The following is a 24,491-nucleotide window of genomic DNA, read 5'->3' as shown; positions in this document are numbered from 1 at the left end:
CATGTTTATAGTTTGGTATACCTTTGTTTGATGCTGTAAAAGGACAAGTATTTTCTCTTCCTCTTGGTTGTCAGTGTTGGAAAGTAATATGGTAAACTTCCTCTCCTCTGAGGACAAAAGAATAGCATTTGTCGTATAGACTGAACCATCTTCTAAAATTTGGAAGTCAGGATCACTTGAATGAATTAGATTTGCAGATTGAAAGCACTCCTTCAGGTTAACTGTGGAAAATATACAGAACAATCATTTGTAAGGTAAAACAAAATAATACATAGGTTTAACAGTAATCTATGCTTTGGGGGGCGGGAAGCCAAAAACTTAAAATTAATTACACTGACACTTATAAATGTTGCATTTTTAAAAGTACATATGAAACCATATGGTGAATTAAGTTGTGCATAAACACAGATATCACTTCTAATACCTACTTTATATCCTTCTAAAAAAGAGACATTTGTCCTGAAATAAGGGCATGTGAGTTCTAATGTTTGAATATGTAAACCAACACACAAAAAAGTTTTTCTTTACTAACTGAAATTAGCTATAGAGTAACACATGAGAGAACTGAACTTAAACAGAATCTAGAGAATTAGTCGGCAGCTATTAGATTAAAATATTTCTTAACTCTTTGAATCTATTGTTAAAGAGTCATGATATTCTGTGTTCTCACTGGTCTGCTCCTTCCTTGCACATTTCAGTTATGTGAAAAAAATTAATTGACAAAAAAAATATGTGGAAATAAGTATCAGTAAGATGCCAAAACATTTGAGGATTAAAATCCAAAAACAATACCTTTAAACTCAAGAAACAGTTCCAATGCTATTTCTCAATTTCACAGAAGTATATTATAACATATGCCATACCTTTCATCTAGGATAAATATTAATAATTATTACTCAAACTAAACCTTTTTATCTACTCATATCATCATGTTTGTCAAGAAAGGACAATATCTCTTTTATTGGAATGACACCATATGTACATATGTATTACAGATGATAAAATATCATTTTAACCATTAATTCCAATACAGTTATCCTTCTAAAAATTACACTAATTTTACAAGATCGTACCAAATTAGGATTTATTCACATTTTTGCAGTTTCTTACCTCTACCAACAAATTTTCCAGCATCTAGTTTGGAGGGAACATGTAGCGTGACTTTTTTGCAGGCATCACAGGCAACTGTTAAGATCTAAAATACCAAATCAATATTACACGTTAAAGAAAGATCCTTTTAATGTGTACATAGTTTATATAAATTATAAATTGGTATAATTATAAATTAGTTTATACAACTTGCAAAATAAAATTTAAAAACATACACTGCAGTAAAATCAGAACAAAATTGTATGGAGAAGAAGAATAAAACAATAGACCAAGAGTCATGGCTCCCTCCTTCACAAAGCATGTAAAGTCTAATAATTCCTTACCCTCTTGGGCTTTTTTTCCTATTCTGCAAAAGGAGTTAATAGTAGCTTCACTGATTAATTTAGTGAATAATCGAGGAATTAATGGCAACCAATGTGAGACAGCACTAAAAACTTAGGAAGGCAGCACAGGTATGTGATTAGGAAAGAGAGAAAAAAAAAATTACAGAGCCAGCAAAGTATTTCAGTTAATTGTCAATTGCACATGAGCTACGATATCAAATCAATAATATCCTAAACAAAAACCCAATGCTTTAAAATTTTTTTAATGTTTATTTATTTTTGAGAGAGAGAGAGACAAACAGAGCAGAGGGGCAGAGAGAGAGGGAGACACAGAATCAGAAGCAGGCTCCAGGTTCCAAGCTGTCAGCACAGAGTCCAAAGCGGGGCTTGAATCCACGAACTGCGAGATCATGACCTGGGCCAAAGTCGGACACTTAGCCGGCTGAGCCACCCAGGAGCCCCTGAAAACCCAATGCTTTAAAGAGAAGCATCAACTCATTTTCATGGAGCAACGTGGAGATGATTTATCTATGACCTCACACAAACAAGCACGTAACTTTGAAATACGTATTTATGTTGAAGGCACATCTTCTCATAAATGACCATTAAGGTCATTTTACAAAATATATCACTTAAGATTTTTGAAATGAGTTAGTGATTTATGGTAACCATTTCCAATACAATATATATTTGAACACACTGAAATTTAATTCTGTTCTAAAACTTTATAACACACACTTCTGAAAGATTCACAATTTTTTCTACAATTTTGCAAAGCTTTTGACAAAAGCAAGACTGCTGACGAGCACTGACACTGTATTTACAAAGGCTATAAACATAAATGAAAATAATCAAAATCTGGATTCAAATGTTTATTTCTAACACACATTTTTATTTCCACTACATATGCCAAGACATATTTAATTATCCAACTCAAATTATATAGGGAGGATTTGGCAAGGCTGGGATTACATTTCATTTGGAAATTAGGGATGGATTGGAAATTAAAAGATGAGAAGAATGTTCAGTGGCCACATCCTCTAGAGAGAACAGGAGTGGAATGAGAAAGTGAAGAGTCCAGCTCAGGGTGGTTGAAAGCATGCTTCTACTTATTCTTTCAACCAACCTTTACAGGTTGCTTACTAGGTGGTAGGCAGTGTTTAGCAATGAACAAGGCAAAGTCTTTGACCCCATGGAGATTATCTTATAATGAGAGACAAAAAAATAAATACACAAAGGTCATATAATGCCAAAGTCACAATGCAAAAAGGTCGCATAATGCCAAGAGATAAATGTTGTGAGAAAAATAAAGCAGAGAGAAAAGGTGACAAAGTTCCGGAAGACCAGAAGCCTGAATGAAATGAGGAAGCAAACCAGTTCATCAACTGGGGAAGAGTCTTCCAGGTGGAGAAAAAAACAGAACAAAACCCTGGGAAAGGATTTTGCCTGGTGTACGAGAGGAACAAAATGGTGCTCATGGTAGTATAGCACAGTGAGGGAAGAGTGATACCATAGGCATTGAAGAGACAATCATGGGTAGATCACATAGAGTCTCAAAGTAGAAGTCTAAAACTTCTCGACTTTATTCTGAGTGCAAAGAGAAGCACCCATAGGTTTAGAAACTGTGGGGAGGGGCGCCTGGGTGGCTCAGTTGGTTAAGTGTCTAACTTCGGCTCAGGTCATGATCACACGGTTCGTGAGTTCGAGCCCAGCGTTGGGCTCTGTGCTGACAGCTCAGACCCTCAAGCCTGCTTCGGATTCTGTGTCTCCCTCTCTCTCTGCCTTTCCGGGGCTCACATTCTCTCAATCTCTCAAAAGCTAACAAACATTTTAGAAAATTAAAAAAAGAAGAAGAAGAAGAAGCAGTTGTGGAGTAGCATCAGGTGGCGAGCATTTACATAGACTCATTCTGGTGGCCCTGTGAAAACAGACTGTAGAGCAGCAAGAGTGGAAACAAGGACACCAGCTGGGAGGTTCCAGTACAAATCCAAGAGAGGGAGGATGGTGACTTGGACTAAAGTAAAAACAGCAGAGAAGATGAGATATGGCTAGATTAAGATAATACTCTAGGGAACAGTATTCATCCATTCATTCATGCATTTAACCAATATTTACCTAATGTCTTCTATGTACCAGACACAGAGCAGTAAACATGATCCTCATGAAACCTTCAGTTCAAGGGTAAGACACAGTCATAATTTCAATAAAGGAGGATAAATGCTCTGCTAGGGAGGTACAGTTGCTATACGATGGCCTTGTGTGAAAGCCAGGCGAGGTCACCTAAGGAGTGGCTGTACGTGAGCCATGTCAAGAGGAGGCAGAGCTTATATGTCCCAAGCACAGAAACAAGCATATGTGAAACCCAGAGATGACACAGATCTGAAAACAAAATCTCGAAAGGCTGATGCTACAAGAGGGACAAAGTTTAAACTGGATTCACAGAAGTAGGTTTGGGATAGATTCTGAACAGTGTTAACAACATATGTAGATCTTTTTTCCTAAAGATAATAAGAAACCAAATGTTTGTTTTAAGCAGATAAATTACATAAGCAGCTTCCTATTGGAATAAGGTGAGTCTGAGCAGTGTGGGGAATGGATCAGGCAAATGATTTTCATTTCCAATAATGGCAGCTAGGTCATTCAGGAAGGAGAAAAAAAAAAAAAACAACAACTCACCATGCCCAAACTAAAAATGATGGATACATTAAAAAAAAAATTTTTTTTAATATTTATTTATTTTTGAGAGAAAGAAAGAGCATGAGCAGGGGAGGAACACAGAGAGGAGACACAGAATCTGAGGCAGGCTCCAGGCCCTGAGCTGTCAGCACATAACCTGACGCGGAGCTCGAACCCACAAACTTCGAGATTGTGACCTGAGCTGAAGTCGGATGCTCAACCGACTGAGCCACCCAGGCGCCCCAAGAAATTATTTTCAAAAGCAATAAAAAGTTAGAATGCCAAGGTGTAAACTTAACAAGAAAGATATAAAGTCTATTTGAGAAAAATCTGAAAACATTTCTGAAAGACACAAAAGTAGACTCACACAAAAAGAAAGATATTATTTTAGATAGAAAAAAATCAACATAAATATATCAATTTTCACTAAGTTAAATTATAAATTTCATGATCCCAATATAAACCTTAACAGTATTTTTTTTTTCTGGAACTAGACAAGCTGATTTAAAAAGTCTTAAGTAAAGGGGCGCCTGAGTGGCTCAGTCGGTTGAGCGGCCGACTTTGGCTCGGGTCATGATCTCACGGTCCGTGAGTTTGAGCCCCGCGTCAGGCTCTGTGCTGACAGTTCAGAGCCTGGAGCCTGTTTCAGATTCTTTGTCTCCCTCTCTCTGACCCTCCCCTGTTCATACTCTGTCTCTCCCTGTCTCAAAAATAAATAAATGTTAAAAAATTTAAAAAAAAAATCTTAAGTAAAAATAAATAATTAAGAAAAGACAGGAAAATTATGAAAAAGAAAAGCAATGAAAGGATATTAGCCCTAGCAGATATTTAAAATTCTATGAAGTCTCAATAATTAAAACCGCAATATTGCATATGAATAGACAGAAACATATTAGATGCATACAAATCGGAAAGGAAAAAGGAAAAGTTTCTATTCGTGTTTTTTGTAACTCTATACAGTCCATAAATGTTGTAACTTTGTTACACTCACCAATAATTTATGAGAGTTCTTATTTCTCCACATTCTTGCCTACCCTGTATTGTCAAACTTTTGGATGCTTGCCAAATGGGATTGACATGTCAATGAAATTTAAATTCATCTTTTCTTATTATGAGCGAGGGTGAAATATTTTTATGGGCCATTTTTATTACTTTATGGGAGTTTTTCATGTCCATGTTCATGTTGGACTACTTGATTTATAAGAGCTCTTTATATATTAGTAGATTAGCCTTTTAAAATATGATCTGCAAAAATTTTTTTTTACAATTTATGAGTTACCTTTGACTTTGCTTATAATGTTTTTGTTTGGTTCAGTTTTTTTGCCACGGACAAGTGTTTATGTATGTGTGTCTTGACATAATTGATTTATATTATTTATAACATTTATAATATATTTATATTAATGATTATAATTGAATATAATTGGTTTCCTCAATATTAATAAATGGCTTTTGAAATTTAAGCCATGTGAACCATAGAAAGTCTTCTTAACCCCAAATTTATTTTTTTTTATTTTTATTTTTTAACATTTATTTATTTTTGAGACAGAGAGAGACAGAGCATGAACGGGGTTGGGGCAGAGAGAGAGGGAGACACAGAATCAGAAGCAGGCTCCAGGCTCTGAGCCATCAGCCCAGAGCCCGACATGGGGCTCGAACTCACACTGCGAGATCATGACCTGAGCTGAAGTCGGATGCTCAACCGACTGAGCCACCCAGGCGCCCCCTTAACCCCAAATTTAAATAGGAATTCACGATGTTTTCTTCTAATATCTGTATTGTATCATATGGTACATTTAAATCTTTCATCTGTTTGGACTTTTCTGTGGTGTTCTCCATGAGGTATGGGTTCAACTTTACCTTTTGCCAAATGACTGCCTGATCAAGTAGTCTCATACTATATATACATAGTATAATATAACAGAGTATAGTATGACATGCTATATAATATATAATATAGCATATTGTACATACTATAGTACTAAACTATAATACTATAGTATTGTACATATATACATATATATACACACGTACAATTCTATATATATATATATATATATATATATATATATACCATATATATGGTATATATATATATATATCCTCAATGGTGGGATATGCTATCCATCATAAAATTTCTTTCTGTCTAGTGAATATACAACCTTTATGGGGGTGAGAAGAAGCTGGTAATATATACCAAAAGAATACAGTCATCTATACTTCTGTCTGGCCATCCCATTTCTGGTAATCTATTCTATGCACATACCTGCCAATACATGAAATAACATATGCAGACAAGTTTATTCACTGTGACATTATTTATAATAGCAAAAAGTAATAGCAGGAGTGTTGGAGAGAAGCAGAGATATCCATAAGATATTTCTGAAGATAGACTTAACGGGAGTTAATGATGGATTTGGGCAGGGGAACAGTGAAGAAGGAAAAACAGCTTCCAGACTTCCTACCTGAGCAATAAGGTGTATAGCAGTGTCATTCACTGAAATACATGACACGAGAAGAAAAGCAACATTGTCTGAGAAGATAATAAATGCTGTGTCATACATCATACTGGGGAGATATAAAGACTTACTGTTCAATGAAGACATCCCAACTAACAAAATAAATTTAGTACAAGTAGACACCTGTGTATTTCACAGACAGGACCTGTAATAGGGAGCATGATTATGAGTGGTCAGGAAGGTCAAAAGAAAAAAGGAGTGAATTTCAATAGAGACACAATCAAGGTGGAATTGTATAAGGAATGGTTTATATTTAGCAGTGGGGATCCCTTATGACCTCAGAGATAAAGCAGCCTCGTTAGGTGTTTAGGTAGAAACCAGAGTTCGAGTGATTAAGACGTGTGCAAGGTGAGGCAATATTAGGAAGTGGAGAGAAGCTGATGTTTAGAATGGTGAAGGATTAGTTGGGTACAAGAACAGGAGGAAATGTAAAGGGTGTTCCCCCAGTGAAGAGGAATTACTCCTTCTTATTTAATAATATCTTCTACTCAGATGCTCTTTGCACATCTATCACACTTGAGGCTCACCACCACAAGAACCATCTGAAGCAGGCAGGACTTTGTACAGATACATGCATATGAGCATCAGACAACGCCTTCCAGCTAGAATGCAGCAGGATGAGGGGTGCGTCAGAGCCAGCACTTTTTTTCCTATCTACCCCACTTCCGGCTTATCCAGCTTTGAAACTAAGAAAAGCCAAGGAATGAGGATTATTCACCTTTAATTTATTCAGTTTATCGACGTTCTTCTAGAAAGGATCTGAGATCACACAGAGAAAGTCTTGCGTGTAAGCATATGTAAAGCAATGCTATTTATTGCCCAGGCCTATTATCATCCATGCTTAATCACCCTTTTTCCTTCAAAGAAAATGGCCAGTGGTTTAAAAAGTGGCAACTTTATTAGGGATCTAACCGAAAGTATTTCTTTGTCATCAACTACATATTTTGCAACCGTTATTTATTCCATTCTTGGTTTTCTCAACAGTAAAATATTAACTGCTGTGCACCTGGCCCTTTCTATGATACTAATGTGCCCTGGGAATTTAATTAAGGGTTTTAAAGTCCATAGAATTCCTAGGGAAAGACATTGTAATGATAGTACAACTACAATTTCACGACCTAAAATTTTAAGGAATTCACTGCAAGCTAAGAGCGACTGAGAAGCGAAATTATCCGAAAACTTCAGCCCCCCAGTTCCAGCACTCCCAGAATAAATCTTCCTGGTGTCTGTTCTCCAGGTTTGTCCCCTTGTCCTTCAGAGGACTTGCGATCCAATGCCTGGGGCTCAACGTGAAACGACACTACCGAGTTGAGTACTCTTTGGCACCTGGTCTATTTAATTTTTCTCCTCGTAGAGGATTTAGGAACCCAATCTGGGAAACCTCTGATCCCAAACTCTCCCAGAGGCTGTCCACTCGCACTAAATTCCTGAAGCATCTGCCACCCATCCCCCTCGCCCCCCCCCCTCCCGTCGGCGTGTGATCCCAGTCTTTTCTGCCTGGGAGGGGTACTGCCCCTCCCCAAATAAGGCCACCCCCTTTCGCTCCCAGGGTTAGGTGGGTGGGGTCGTTGCTACAGTTCTTTAAAGTGGGAAAGAAGTTAGAGCGAGAGAACACAGGAGCAGAGGAATCCAGATGCCTCTGGGGAAAGAGATCCGGACGAATATTTCCCTAAAGACTAAGGAGCTGGCAACCGCACTCGGAGACACGCAATGGGAACTAATACAAAGGGTCTCCTAAGGCCCGCCCATCTACCGTTTCCGGGTGCAGAGGGTCGAGACCACTCCCCTACTCTCTCTCCCGATTCCCCCCACCCGCTCCCCCAACACACACACGCTCAAAGAGACTCAGAGCAACCCCCGCAAAGGAGCGCACTCTGTGACCCAAGGGGCTCGCACTTTCCGTCCGGTCCGCCCAGCGCTCGCCCCAGCCGTGGCCGGAACCGGGCACCGGGGCAGAAGTGGACTGTACCTTCCCGGGGAATTGCAGAGACCGGGAGGAGCAGCGCTCCCCGCTCGTACCCAGAGGCCACGGTTTTGAAAAGGCGTTTGCAGCTCACGCCTGCGTCTCTCTCTGCCTGCGCTGAGTACATCTACCGCCAACACTACTCCTCCCCTTGGGGATCGCGGCGCCCAGGTCGCCAGCCTCTTTCTGGCAACCTTCCCCTATTCCAACAGCTCCATTTGTTCAACCAGCCGGCGCCCCATTAACCCCCGCTTTGCCCGCCACCCCCAAGCACCGCTGCTTCCAGCGCTCCCCCATCGGGAGGAGCCCCCTCGCGGGAGCCGGCAGCCGATCGGCCACTCACCGTGAGGGTCAGCAGCAGTTGCCGGCAGAGGGCTCCGCTCCGGGAGCGAGTGGGGCGGTCTGACGCCATGGGAGTACTCGGGGACAGGTCACCCGCGCTGCACCGGGAGGCCGGGGCGAGCAGGCTCGGCGGGGCCAAAGGCCGCGGCGAGAGTCAGGCAGGGCCCGCCGCGCAGGAGGAGTGCGAGGCACAGGAGGAGGTGGCGCGCGGGGAGAGGTGCTTTCCTTTCTGGCTTTGGGTGAAGCGCCTGCCTCGCACCCAAGGGGCTTTTCCTCTGGCCCAGGGTGGGGCTCCAGGCGCGTCCGAAAGACACCGATCGGCTCCTCCTTGGGATTTTCTTAAGTCTTCATTTCTTTAAGAGCGCAACAGGTGGGAACTCCCTCTCGCCGCCACCCTTTTACCTGCGCTAGGTGTTTCTCAGCAGCGGACGCCACCTATATGCCCCATGCGCCCCCCCCCCCCCCCCCCCCCGTGGCCGCCTGGAGGATTAGCAGCTGGCCCTGCCCAGCAGAAGCCCTGACTGTACAAAGACTCACTCCCCGGGCGCGCCGGGCCGCGGGAAGGGGGCGCGGACCTGGGCGCGCTCCCGCGCCCCGACTCCGCCCCGCGCGCTGCCTGCTCCGCCAGCTGTTGGGAAGTCGGTCACAGACCCGCAGACACCGAAGAGCTGGAGCCCCGGATTTTATGTGAACGGCTGCCTAAATCGTACCGAGAGTTGATTCGGTGACCTCTGCTGGAGTAAATTTACTGCAGACATCCAAGGGCAGTTCAGACAGGGTTTTCATCTGTGGCACACCTTTCTTGGGGGGTCTTATTTTTGTTTTTAGAAATTCCATACCCAATATGGCAGTGATGCAACAAAATTACCAGAAGTTAAAGACGTTAATTGATTAATTAATTAAGGGAATCCAGTTTACAAAATAATAATAATAACAAAATCAAGGGTAAGTTACACAGAAAACGGATCTCTTGAGGCCCTAGATGCTGACTAAATGTGAGCTCCAAGACCCTGCCTTGTCCCAAATTAAAGCCATCCACCGACCTTCTTATAACTGATCTCCTAAAGCAGACTCCTGGACATCTACTGGAGATGTCTCTCTTCCTTTCCTACCACCAAAACCAGAGTTTGCAGTAAGACAAGAAAAAGAATGGGATGCAATTTATGTTTGGCTTGCAACCTACTTAAACTAGGTGAATTATGGCAGGCCTCAACCTGGAAAATTAAAATATAAAAGCAGTATGCTTGCAGCTCTCCAGAAAACAAGGACAGGGCATTCTGACTCCTTCCTGCACCTCTTTTCAACTGCAGACTTAAACCCAGGAAGTCCCTCCACAAAGGAGAAACTTGTCTGTCCCAATTCATTTGGTTTGTCTCCTCTGGGGTGTTTGGAGAAACCTGTTTGAAAAGCCAACCACGTCACTCACAGCATTTCAGTTCCTGAGAACATGTACCATCCTATACCATCATACACAGAGCCAAAATTGTTATAATACTGACCATATAGTTAAACTCAAAAGCGATGTCAAACACTACACGGTTTACAGTCTATGTATTAGTGCCATGCTCTGTTTCGTTCATGAATGACACATAATGAGTTGTTCTGTTATTTCCATATCCACAGAATTTGTCATTGAACCTTTGCTAGTAAAATAAGCCTGGGTCATCATCATGAGACTATAGCTGACATGCTTCTGTTTCCCTACTTTTTAACCCTCGTGTTTTTCCAGCAATGATTTCATAAACACACCTCATCCTATTAGTGACATCATGATCTCTAGCATGAAGCCTTCCAGAGGACGGAGAAGCAAGCTAGTTTCAGGTTCTAGAAATCTACTCAGGCTATCATCATAGTTTTTGACAATAGGACATTTCCAAACTCTTGTCTTGCCCTTTAACCCCTAATGCCCTAAGGGTAGCTTACGTTTTCTTCCTTCATTCCAGAAAAGGGCGGAAGAGCAATCTGAAAATAATTCATCTTAGATATTTATTTTCATCTTTCGCACTAAGTACCTAATTGAGGCTATTAAAATGGTGATGAGAGGGGGTGTATTGTGACTTTTGTTAAAACAAAGAATGAAATATAAGGGACTTACCCGAAAGAAGTAGCCTAATTCATTCAGTGTGTTTAGATTAGGCCACAGGGTCACTGAAGTGGATTCCTCTATAATACAGTTTTGAAATAACAGCTATAAATTTGAAGAGACAATGAAATGGGTGTAGGAGAATTTTTTTAAGAATGTCTTTTGGGGTGCCTGGATGGCTCAGTTGGTTAGGCATCCAACACTTGCTTTTGGCTCAGGTCATCATCTCACGGGGTTCTGAATTTGAACTCTGCTTCTGTCTCTGCACAGGCAGTGGGGAGGCTGCTTGGGATTTTTTCTCTCTCTCTCCCTCTCTCTCTGTCCCTCCCCTGCTTGCACTGTTTCTCTCTCTCTTTCTCTCTCTCTCTCTCAAAATAAATAAACATTAAAAAAATACTTATGGGGCGCCTGGGTGGCTCAGTTGGTTAAGTGTCCAACTCGGTTTCGGCTCAGATCATGATCTCAAGGTTTGTGGGTTCAAACCCACCACTGGCCCCACAGCTGGCAGTACCAGTATGGAGACTGTTGGGGATTTTCTCTCTCCCTTTCTCTCTGCCCCCCCAACATTGTCTCTCTCAAAATAAATACACAAACAAATAAAAAATACTCATTAAAAAAATGGCTTGTCTTTTGCCTGTGAAGACGACTCTGCTGACTTGAACTGGTTTTCCAATGTGCTATAGTAAATAGTGCACCAGACCAGAAGTCAGGAGCAACTTCCTTTAAGTCTTGGATGGTTCAAGGAACCTCTCAGGCCTCAACACTTGCACACAGTTAAGTGAGATCATTAAAGTTAACACTGGGTGCAGTCTATGGTTAACTTGCACTTCTAAAATTGAACTACTGGTGGCTGATTTTTTTAAAAAGGCCAGCTAGAAATGGATGTTTATTTACACACAGAAAATCAGGATCAGAGTGGTCCTTAAGGAGAGGAATGAACAGCAACCCCAGGTCCACAGGGGCACATCTATGCAGCCTGGCTTCCCAGTTTCCTAATTTCAGAAACCGGAAAGTAAACATATTAATGGCGACCAGAAGTCCCAGTTACTCACTGAGGTGTACATGGAGACAGCTCTTCCCGACATGATTTCTGCCAGTCCTCCCGCCGCTGGATCCTGGAGAGGAGGGTCCGTGGGCACAGGAGATCCTCAGGGCAAATCTGTCTCGGCATGGTGTAGGGCACAGAATGGAACCGAAAAGCAAAGGAAGCACAGACTTACAGGGAAAAGAAAAACTAAAGGACATCACCTAGTTACTTTAGAGGTGCATGTACAGAGGGAAGCCTCTGATAGCCACAACAAAATGAGCACAGAGTATTTACCTCTCAGAGTTGTTGCAAAATTAAGTGGCATGATGTATGAAAGGCATACAGAATAAGACCTCGCATATTCTAAGTGCTTCCTAAGTGTTGGTTAGTTTGGGCATCCCCCCTCCCGTGCTGCTGTGTGTCTACAAGCCATTCATACCCCCACCCCACTTCATCCCCACCCCAGCTCTCTACTTCCTGTTTTTCTACTACCCACCTCAGCTCCTGGCCTTGGGCTGAACCCCAGGGTTAAGTCACTCACCACACCAAAATCCTTCAACCCCCCCCTTCCCTTCAACATGACCCCCACACCTTGTCTGACACAAAGGGATTGACTATGCAACACTAATATGGGATGCCACTGTCCGTGCTAGTCGTATCTTTTCTGAAAATTTAGACAATTTTTTCTTTAAAAGAATCCTTTTCTGGTAGAACATTTTTGAATGCTGTTCATTTTCCAATAAATAAAATTTTTATTTTTCTAATGCTGTCCATGTTTCTTGGAAGTTCTCCTTTCAAAATTGGCCTCAATAAAGCATAATGTACTAACCAAACTCAATTTCCATGACATTTCAAAGTATATTTTTGAACTTAGTAAGGGATAGAGTGTGAAATAAACTATAAATCAATTTTTATTACAGTACTTTTCACTTAACACACCCTCAATAAAAACAAGCCAATAAAAGAATTTTGAGGCAATTGTGTTGAACATGACTAGAGACAGTTCGTGACATCTGCCATTGATATATGGAGTGCCAGGAGTGCTATGAACAAATTTACAAAAACGTAAAACTACAAAATTTTCATTTATTTGCTTTAATAATTGACTCATATGACAAGTATTTACTGAGAACCTACTATGTCCCGGGCATTGTTCTCAGCATTGAGAATGCTGTGGTGAACAAGACAAGCCACATGCTCAAGGGAAACCCCTAAGAAAAAATAAAATAACTGGGTAGGACAAGAATCACTCTCTATCTGAAATTTACATCCTGCTGACTCCTTTGTAAAAGAAAAGGTTAATATCGAGTTAAGTTCAAAATGGTACTTAAACAGCATTCTACAAGGATTGGTGATTTTAAAAGTCACCAGTATGAAAATTGTGTGTTAAGTTTCTTCATGGATTATGAAATGTTACCCTTCTGTTAAATGGACCAAGAGACAAGAAATGCACAGTTCTGTGAGATAATCTAGCCTAGAGGATACTTTTTTCTTCTTCCCTTGCAGACTCCACCCACGCATTCTCATTGGCTAGCTCCTTCTGCTTTGACTCCTAAATATTGACCCACACAAACACATCTGTATTTTTTTTCAGACCTTTGCACTCAGGCCCTTTCTACCGTAGGTGCTTTGTACAAGCTCTTTCCTCTACCTGGAACTTCCTTCCATCTCTCTAGCTTGGTTACCAATCCTGTCCAGCCTGCAAAGATCACCTTTTATTTTCTCCTCTTCCAGGTCAAATCCTATCAGGTCAAGTCTTCCTCATTAAACAGCTGCCTCTTATTTAGAGCACTTGTCACAAAGTTAAATTTGTTGGAATCATTATTTGCTTAATATTTGTTTCTTATTGAAGCCTGTACAGTTTCCTGACTTCAGAGACTTGCTTTTTCTGGCTCAGCCTTCCAGCTCCAGCTCTACCCATCATGAATCCTGGCCCACAGTAGACACCTAATAAGTATTTGCTGAATGTGTGAGTAAATGAATGAATAAATGAGTGATACCTGAGCATTTTTTTTAAATAAGTAATTCTTTGTCATTCTTTCTCTGTTTTTAATATTTATTGAGCTATTAAAGTGATGCCTTGGGTCAAATTTAGCAGGATGAGCGTTCCTAATCTGATCTCATACATGATGGACATGTATTAGTATAGTTGCTAAAATGTGAGATGGGCCTGCCAAGGATTTCTAGTGTGTTTTTTGCTCAAAAACAGACAAATGTGCTAATAGATTTTAACTTAGAACTCAGAAAGAGACCAGTGCATAAGCGGGAACTGTATATCTGATAAAAATGTGAACAGCACAAACCACTGAGAAGAGGAGAAATTAATTAGTGGTGGCATTAGGAAAACTGAATCATTATGGGAGAAAAACAAAACTGATTCCCTACTTAGCGCCACATACAAAGTGGCCTCCAGATGGGTTAAACTTTCCTGTAGTGACAAAGACATAAAGTCCACAGAAGACAATATAGGAGAATATCTACATGATCCACAGGTGGAGAAGGATTTTTGAAATGATACCTAAAAAGCATATATCATATAGTAATAATAATAAAATAAGATATATTTGATTAGATTAAAAGTCACGCTTTCTATTCAGCAAAGGACATTGTGAATAAAATTAAGAGGCAGATGATAGATTGGGAAAGACATCAGCTATGACTAAAACAGACACGGGAATAATCTAGAACATGCAAGGAATGCCTACACATCAATGGGAACATGACAGAAACTTCAATAGGAAAAAATGGCCAGAGTATGCCCAGGTACTTTACAACAGAGGAATCTCAAAGCCTGCGAAGTATATTTTTAAAAATTAGGGAAGCACACATTAAAATCATAAAACATACTCCTACACCTGTTGAGCTGGCAAAATTAGAAGCTGTTATCCCTTGTCAAAGTGACTCCCCAATTAAATCTAACTCTCCAGCTTCCCAGCTGCTGCACACTCATAGTTGAACGTGGCTCACTCTGGACTCATACCCAAGTTCAGGAGTTTCACTTCAAGGCCATGGTCACTGCTTTAAGCAGGAGTTAATACTGCCCACAGCCTTACCCTATCTGTCTAGTCCACCCACTGCCTCATTTTCCTTGGCAATTTTTTCATAACCTCCTTTTCTCTGCTCAAACCTCATGTACAGCCCCCCTTGGTTCTCACTTTCCATTCTGACCTAGTTTTCCATTTTGCAGGTGAAAGAAACTGTCATGAACTTCTACAAGCTTCTCCATATGCACCACCTGCCTTGCCTCTGTACCATCTACATGGCCTTTTCTTCTGTGTTACGGAAGAACTGCCTCTGTTCACAGTGAAGTTCAACTTCTCCCTTTGTGGATTCATTCCTGTCTCTTCCCACCTACTGAAGGACATTGGTCCAGCAATTCTGCTCCTTGTCTCCTATGTTATCAATTTAATCCATCACTATCCTCCTTAGTACTACGTAAGCTAAACTAAACTTAAAATAAAACAAAAACAGCAACAACAAAAAACACCAGAAACCTCTACCCTTCTAAGCCCTATCTCTTTGTCCAGCTATGACACCCCATTTTTCTGTTTTCCTTTACAAAAAAAAAATATCTAGGAAAAGATGTTTTATATTTACTGTCTTTGATTTCTTTCTTTGTTATTGCTTGAACCCTTTCTAATCAGGTTTTCTTGCCTACTGCTTCACCAAATGTGGTGGTGTTTCTTTTTTAAATATTTTTAAAGGTTTGTTTTTGTTTATTTTTGAGAGAGAGAGAGCACAAGCAGGGGAGGGGATGAGAGAGAGAAAGAGAGAGAGAGGATCCCAAGCAGGTTCCCCACCATCAGCACATGGGGCTTGATCCCAGGACATGAGATCATGACCTGAGCCAAAATCAGGAGTCTGACACTTAACCAACTGAGCCACCCAGGCGCCCCCAAGTGTGTTTTTACAAAGTTTGCAGAGACTTCCATATTACTATTCTATTCATTTTTCAGCTTCATGTTATTATCTTAATTGCAGAGAGCTTGCATGCCGTCCTTGAAACACATTCTTCACTTGGTTTCTGTTTTTCCTTCTCCACCTCACTAACTGATTCCTCTTCCCCTCCAGCACGTTTAACTAGTCAAGTGCCCCAGAACTCAACGGTTGGACGTTTCTTCTGGTTCTATCCCCACCCACTCCCTTGTTGATCTCACCTAGACTTCTAACTTAAAACACCATCTCCATGTTAATGACTGGCAAACCCAAAGGAGTATCCCACACTTTTCCCTTGAATTCCAGGCTCCAACTCTCTAGCTTAGACATGTAGAAAGCATTGCAAAGTTAATCTTTCCAGTTCTGCATTCCTGATCTTCCCCATTAGTGATACCCACCCCACATTCTTTTCCCTTTCAATTAAGGCAACTCCATTCTTCCAATTGTTCTCATCAAAACATCTTGCAGATTTCCTCTTTTTCTCTTCTACTCTAAATACAATCTGTCAGTAAATCTTATGAACTCTACCTTTAAAACACACCCAGAATCCGTCCTGCCCACCACATCCATCCTCGTCCAGATCACTGCTGTCTCCCCCTGGGTTATTCAAAAAACCTCCTCATTGGTCTTTCTGTTTCCGACATGCCTCACTTCAATCTGTTTTCAATCCAGCATCTATAATGTCCTTGGTAAAAAATAAGTCAGATCATGACATTTCTCTACCCAAACTCCTCTAGAATGGTTCCAAAAATTAAAAGAAAAACAAAACAAAACCCTTGGAGGTGCCTCATCTCATTTAGATCAAATCCAGATTTGGTCCCGTGGTCCACAGGGCCTTACGCATTCCACTGCGTGTCTACCAGACTCTAATTCTTACTTACCCCTCACATGCTGTGCTGCCAGCCACATGGAGCTCTTGGCTGTCCCACGAACATGGTGGGCACGCTCCTCCTCGGGCTGTCCTTTCTGTATGCAATGATCCTCCCCTAGATGGCCACACTGCTTGCTCTCACCTCCTTCAGCCTTGACCCTTGTGTCTCCTTCTCTTTGAGGCCTTCCTTGTGCACCCTAATTAAAATTTCAAACTGCCAATGACTTTCTCTGGATTCCAGCTAAGAGCCTGGTGGGTTTACTGTAGCTTCTTCCCCTGGCAGGTCTTTGTCTCTTGCACTGCAAGACTGCGGAACCAGCTTTCTGTTTATCAGAGGGGTTTGCCTTAGTTTGTTAGCTTCCTACCCTATGAAGGTTTAGAACTCAACAAATGTCTTGAAGGGAAAACCAGAGGTATATGAAATCCCTCAAGCGATGGTCACTCTAGCCTGTGCAATGACTAAAATTTTGCTCCCTGTTTCTCTCTTCCCACACAATGGCCTTATGCTTTGGCTGAGCCTGGGTTCTTAGCAGCAAGCCAGTGTCTGGTATCTTGAAAGGCTCCCTGGGGGAAAAAGATGAAGTTATCTTACAGAGGATACACTCACTTTTCCCTGGTGCTCTCCCCTCTGGAATATTATCTTTGCTAGCTCTTGTTGATTCTACAACTTCTGATCTCTCAAAACAGATCAATTTTATATTTCATCTGGCTCTTCTTGTTGGTCTTGGTGGGAGCTTTGGTCTCCTATGAGCTACTCCATCCTACTATCTGTCTCTCTTATATTTTACTGATTTTATTTTCTTGGTCTATCTCTCTCTATTAGAATGTCATTTTTGGTGCACCTGGGTGGATTAGTCGTTTGTGTCCAACTTCAGCTCAGGTCATGATCTCACAGTTTGTGGGTTCAAGCCTTGCATCGGGCTCTGTGCTGATGGCTCAGAATCTGGAGCCTGGTTCAGATTCTGTGTCTCCCTCTCTCTCTCTGTCCCTCCCTCACTTGTGCTTGCTCTCTCTCTCTCTCTCTCTCTTTTTCATGAGGTCTTATATTGGTCTCCACTTTCAGTGGTTATCGTTGTGCCTGTCACAGAGTAGGCCCTTAGTAAACAGTTGTTGAACAAATATGTATATAAGCTATCCAACTACCTGTAACCCATAGACTAATTATTAACAAATGATGACATTACTTTGAGATAAGTACATGTAAAATGGTGGCTATAAGCAAACCTGAAATTTACACCAGGGCATCCAAGAAGGCATTCCATAAAGAGGCTGTGATCCTTCAAAACAATTGAAAATATTCAGTGAGAAATTTGTGTAATTTCCAGTTGCAGGAAGCGTATGAACAACATTAACAAACAGTGGTCATAAACATGAGACTCAAATCGATAACAACAAGTCCCAGAATTCCTAATTACAATCATTGGCTCGCAATGAAGCTGTATTCCATTCAGACAATTCTATGGAGCTTGCTCCAGAGAAAGTAATAGCAGGAATTGATGGTTGGATTTTTCATCTAATCAGTTTGGGGGAAGCCAGCCAATAAATATTGGATGGATAGATATAGAGATAGATAGATAGATAGATAGATGATAGATAGAGCAAGCTATCGGTATCAATAGCTATCCTGCTGAAGATTGAAGTGTCATTATCAGGGGCTAAGAGGTAGAGGAGAGAGGGAGATGCTATTTAAAGGGTTCAAGCCTTCGGTTATAAAATGAATAAGCTTTGGAGATCTAATGTATAGCCTGGTGACTATAGTTAATAACATTGTATTTTGTACTTGCAATTTGCTAAGAAGGTAGACCTTAAAGTGTTCTCACCACACACACACACACACACACACACACACAAACCAAAAAAAGGCAACTCTGAATTGATGGATTTCTTAATTAATCTGATTCTGATAATCATGTCATGAAGTATATGTGTAGTAAACCATCACATTGTACACTTTCTGCATATAAATTTTATTTGTCAATTAAACCTCAATAAAACTGAAGAGCAAAACCGAAAACAAGTGCCGTCATTCCCCTGACATTTGCCTGGCCAGTGACTGTGCTAGAACTCCCAGCCTCCCCCACGATTTACAGTCTCAGCCGAGTGGGCCTTCTGGGAAACACAGTCCCGTCAAACACGAACCTGTTCAAGTACTTCCAGTGTGTGCTAGCCTGTTCAAAAGGTCACCTTAATATGCCGCAACTACCTTTCAAATCTTTTCTTCCTTCTCAATGTCCTGTATTCAGTTTGTTGCTGCTTCCTGAACATTTGGATGTAACTCTTTCCTTCTTTCTATTTCTCAACAACTATCACCGCAGAAATTAAAATAAGCCACCTCCTCTTTCTCTGAGCACTTCTTTTTTTTCTCATCTCTTCTTTTTCTTTTTTCTTATAACAAATTTATTGAAATAGAATTCGTGTCTTTCTTTCTCACACTCATTTTACTTCATTTAATAGCAATCATCGCTAGCATATTGCTGGCTAGCATGATTTTCATAACAAATCCTAGAGTCTAGAATAAGGGTGAAGGGGTCCTTGAAGGGAGAGAAGGAAAGAGCTGTAAGGGGGTAATGCCTAGCTGGTCCTTGCTGAGCAGAGGAAAGACAAGACTCTTTGAATATTCATACCAAAAAAATTTATACCACTAGCTACTTAGACAGGAAGTTAATTTAAAAGGTGGTCCCTGCCATAAATGAACTTCTAATCTGGGGGGATGGATTACTTGGATATGAAGTAATAAAGGGTGGGTGGGAGGTGGGACTGGGGAGTGTCAAGTATGTCCTTTCTGACTTTGAGACAGAACAAGACTTCCTGGAACTCTGACAAATACCTCAAGTTTAAAATGTCTCAAACCAAAGCCATTATCTTTCCATAAAAAAAAACAAAAACAAAAACAAAAACAAAAGCAACTCCTTTGTGTTTCTCTCCCTTGTAGTTAATGGTTTCATGATCCTCCCACTTACTCAAGAAAGGAACCAGGGAATCATCCTCGACATCATCTCTGCTTCACATCCATCGGTCTCCAGGTTAATTGCTGTATTTGACTCCTCATCTCTCATCTGGACTGTCTTCATTGGCCTTCCATCCAGCTCTATGAGCCGTCCAATCCACCCTCCGTAATTGTGGCTTTCCAAGTGTGTTTCTTGGAACTCCAGTTTTCTTGTTTTTTGCTCGTTTTGTTTTACTTTTGGCTGTTTGGTTGGGGCTCTGTCCGTTTTGGGAATCCCTACTTCCACTTCCACTAGAATGTCTCCTTTGATGTTGCGCACAGATCCTTCCCTAGCTTCCCCGCCTAAAGAAAAGCTTTTCCAAGTCTTCCGTGCATACGGGCTCTGACATGTGCCTCTGTTATTTGGTATCTGACCAAAGTGTTGCAATTACTTGATTTATAAATCTGTCTCCTCCGGGAGTGCATTAATTTTCTATTCTTCGTATGCTCAGATAATTGCAGAATTCTGGATTTGATCTATGTTGGGACAAAGAGTGGATGATACTGTTAGTAACAAAGAGACGGCAGCAAAATGCTAGTTTGTGAAGGCATTAAATAATTTGCCTCTGAGGATACTGAGTTTGATATTTCTGTGAGCCATAAAGCTGGAAATAGTAAGAAATATGGATGTGGAATTCAGGGGACATCCAGTCTGGAGACGCAAACTTGATTATTAGCAGTATACAGATAACTAGGACAACTCCAAATGGTAACAATTAATCTATTTGCTCCATAGATTCTGGTGTGGAGAGGATTGTTCTGATGTAAGAAAGTCTATGTTTTGTATCCTCCTTCTCAAAGACATTTACCAGCTGAAGATTGAAATATACATTGTAGGGGTGCCTGGGTGGCTCAGTCAGTTAAGCCTCTGACTGCAGCTCCGGTCGTGATCTTGCGGTTCTTCAGTTCGAGTCCCACGTTGGGCTCTGTGCTGACAGCTCAGAGCCTGGAGCCTGCTTCAGATTCTGTGTCTCCCTCTCTCTTCCCCCGCTTCCCCCACTCATGATCTGTCTCTCTTTCTCTCTCAAAAGTAAATAAAGATTTTAAAAAATTAAAAAAAAAAAAAGAAATTTACATTGTAGAATGTCATGAATAAGCAACATAGATTCATAGTTTCCTATAATTCTCTTTTAGGATGAAGAGGTTATAAACATTTTTTCCATTGTATTATAGATATGGAAGACCATTTGAGGAGAAATGTTCAGGGTGCAACCATTGGTCACACTTGCATTTAAATCCTGGCTGTATGAAAACCTACCAGTCTGAGCTTGATTAAGTCTGCTAACCTCTGTCAGCGTCAGTTTTCTTATTAGTAAATAGGAATAGTAATGCCTAAATTGTACACATATTGTTAATATTTTCAATGAGATAATATCTGTGAAAAGAAAACTCTGAGGGTGCCTGGGTGGCTTAGTTGGTTAAACGTCCAACTTTGGCTCAGGTCATGATCTCACAGTTCGTGAGTTTGAGCCCCACATGGGGCTCTGTGCTGATGGCTCAGAGCCTGGATCCTGTTTCAGATTCTATGTCTTATTCTCTCTCTGCCCCTCTGCTGCTCATGGTCTCTCTCTCTCTCAAACAAAAACAAAAACATTAAAAAAAGAACGTTCTGGAATGCTTGCACATGGTAGGTGCTCAATAAATGTCTCCAAAAACCATTTATTGAGTTCCCTCTATGTGCTATGCACTGTTCTAGGCACAAAGACACAAAGATCCCTTCCTTGGTGGAGCTTACACTCCAATGCAGGGAGAGGAGAGGAAACAATAAACAATGAACACAATGAACAAGTAAATTCTATTTTATGCCAAATGACAATGTAATTCATTGGACATTGAAACTCACGTAGTGCAGAGAGCCACAGACTTCAATGCCTGCAGGGGTCAGAAAAGAAATCAAAATAAATATGCCAGGTTGGATGAAAAAAACAGCCCTTTTTAATTATTCTGCTTTTGAGAAAGATAAGAATACAGACAATATGACTCTTTTCTCTTCCTAAATCTACCTTCAAAAAATGATAGTACAGGGCTTGCTTCCGTGACACACGTATGAAAACTGGGACGATACAGAGGATGAGCATGGTCCCTGTGCAAGGATGACACTCAAATTCGTGAAGCATTCCATATTTAAAAAGAAAGAAGGAAGGAAGGAAGAAAGGAAGAAAGGAAGAAAGAAAGAGAAGAAAGAAAGAAAGAAAGAAAGAAAGAAAGAAAGGGAGGGAGGGAGGAGGGAATAGTACAAGTGTCATAACAAATGGCAGTTGGCACCCTTCCTATCTGAGACATGAATGGCAAGCTTCACAGGTCACCGGCATCGGCAGAGGGCACTGGGAATGCCACTTTTTCACTTCTAGCCAATTGGTGGCCTTTGGGAACATGGACTCAGGGTCACCAGAACTGCCAAGTCTTCAAGAGAACTCACAAATTTACATTTTGGGTAAAATGTCTTGTTTGGAATACAGCCATGTATTTATAATTTTTTTCAACTGTAAAAGTTTCCCATCTTCTCCCTTCCTCCTCCCCTCCAAAATTTGCCAGCTACATCTGGCCAGCAGACATAAGCAAGTTTTAATGTCTAAAACACCTTAAATTTTACTTACTTGATTTTTTAAAATATGTTTTTGCTCTGCAGTATTTTGTAAAACTTGGCTAGTGAAAGAGCATGTCTCTTTACCCTAAGTATATAGTCCCTTAACTAATGTATAAGGAATTAATATTTTGTCAAGAGTCGTATTGGCCTGGGGCAGAGTGACACTGATTACGAATAAGAAACAATATTCCTCCTGCACATTTGTCCCCAGATTACCTCATATCATTATGAAACCCCTCCCTTACAGTGTCCTGATTTTGTTCAGCTGAAAAACCCTATCTCTCACTCTTTCTTGTTGATAGAGATGAAATTGTGACTAAGTTCTCCCAAGGATATACAGAAGTTGCTGGAGAGAGCTTCTGGAATGCTCCCTAAAAGTCATCTCTTCCTCCTTCCTCTTTTTTTTTTTTTTTTTTTTTTTTTTTTTAGGATGGAGAGAGTTCAAGCGGGGCAGAGCAGCAGAGGGAGAGAGAAAGAGAGAGAGAGAATGAATTTCAAGCCAACTCCAGGCTCAGCATGGAGCTAGATGTGGGGCTTGATCCCATGACACTGGGATTGTCTTTTTTCCTGTCATAGGCACGGATATGATGGCTGGAGCTGCGTTAGTCATCTTGCGATTGTGGAGCAATTCGTACAAACGATGGTTGAGCAGAAAAAATGAAGGTTCCGAGGACATTAAGAAGCGTCCATAGAAATCCAAGACTTTGAACTTGTTTTACATTTAGTGAAAATAAACTTTTACATTGTCTAAGACACTTTATTTCTTTTAAAAAAATGTTTATTTATTTTTGAGGGGGGGGGGAGGGGAAGAGAGAAAGGGAGGCAGAGGATCTGAACGGGGCTCTGCACTGACTGCAGAGAACACAATGTGGGGCTCAGACTCAGGAACCGTGAGAACATGACCTGAGCCCAAGTCTGAAGTTTAACCGACTGAGCCACCCGGGCGCCCATAAGCCCCTTTATTTCTGTTACCAAGTAGTCTAAGACCAGTCCTAGCCAATTCACTGGAGTCATTTTTTTTAAATACATTTTTATATAGCCTCTAACATAAAAGAGCAGAATTCCAGCTGAGTCAATTAGCATATGGAATCACCATTTGTCATACACTAAAATCATAAAATTGTCTTCTTTGTCACATGCTGAAACCTCTGCAATTTCCTGTGTTTGTCAAACTCAACTTTACTCATTTTGAAGTCTATTTAAGTTGGCATAAGTTTTAGATAATGATAGAAATTCACTGGGGGGCGCCTGGGTGGCTCAGTCGCTTGAGTGTCTGACTTCAGCTCAGGTCAGGATCTCCCGGTTTGTGAATTTGAGCCCCGAGTCTGGAGCCTGCTTCAGACTCTCTCTCTCTCACTCACTCTCTCTCTCTCTCTCTCTCTCTCTCCCCCTTCCCTGCTTGTGCTCTCTCTCTCTCTCTCTTTCAAAAATAAATAAACATTAAAAAGATTTTTAAAAATGAAATTCCTTAGATTAATAGAAAATAAATTTTAAAAATATTTTTATGTTTATTTATTTTTGAAACAGAGAGAGCACAATAAGGGGAGAGACAGAGAGAGAGAGAGACAGACAGACAGACAATCTGAAGCAGGCTCCAGGCTCTGTGCTGTCAGCACAGAGCCCCACGAACCATGAGATCATGACCTGTGCCAAAGTCAGATGCTTGACCGACTGAGCCATCCAGGCCCCCTGGAAAAGAAATTTTATTTATGTTTATTTACCTGAAATTAACTGAAAAATAAGATCATGCCTCAGGCTATTAGAAAGGAGCAAAATATTGAATCTTTCAGACTCATAAGGCAACACATTACTTTGATCACACAATTCATAGGAACAGAGGATGAAGTGGGAAAAGTAGTTCACTACATTTCAAAATCTGTGTCTTGGGGCACCGGGGTCGCTCTGTCAGTTAAGCATCTGACTCTTGATTGCTGCTCAGGTCACAATCTCACAGTTTGTGAATTTGAGCCCCACACAAGGCTCAGAGCCTTGGGATTCGGTCTCTCTCCCTCGCTTTCTGCCCCTCCCACACTTGCACTGTCTCTGTCTCTCTCAAAATAAATAAACT

The 24,491-nt window shown here is 41.0% G+C and overlaps 1 protein-coding gene and 1 non-coding gene across 3 annotated transcripts in view; one reads left to right on the top strand and one right to left on the bottom strand.

Moving 5' to 3' along the window:
* DSC2 (desmocollin 2) overlaps window positions 1-9,474 on the bottom strand; it is a 37,454-nt gene extending 27,980 nt beyond the window's left edge. Inside the window, exons 1-3 of one of the 2 annotated variants that reach the window (XM_049620244.1) lie at window positions 8,935-9,474; window positions 1,111-1,195; window positions 22-221 (exon numbers count right to left, since the gene is read on the bottom strand). In XM_049620244.1, the coding sequence (XP_049476201.1) occupies window positions 22-221; window positions 1,111-1,195; window positions 8,935-9,003 (354 nt within the window). In that variant the 5' untranslated portion in view covers window positions 9,004-9,474. The remainder of the gene's footprint in view (window positions 1-21; window positions 222-1,110; window positions 1,196-8,934) is intronic. The other variant, XM_049620243.1, reaches the window with a different exon arrangement.
* Window positions 9,475-21,863: 12,389 nt separating this feature from the next.
* Window positions 21,864-21,964, top strand: LOC125915002 (U6 spliceosomal RNA). The gene has a single exon (XR_007455535.1). It is a non-coding gene; the product is annotated as a U6 spliceosomal RNA (small nuclear RNA).
* The last annotated feature ends 2,527 nt before the right edge of the window (window positions 21,965-24,491 follow it).

Source organism: Panthera uncia (genome assembly GCF_023721935.1).
Source record: "Panthera uncia isolate 11264 chromosome D3 unlocalized genomic scaffold, Puncia_PCG_1.0 HiC_scaffold_8, whole genome shotgun sequence".
NCBI lineage: Eukaryota > Metazoa > Chordata > Mammalia > Carnivora > Felidae > Panthera > Panthera uncia.
The sequence above is the reverse complement of the archived record's forward strand: the minus strand, read 5'-3'. Positions and strand labels throughout refer to the sequence as shown.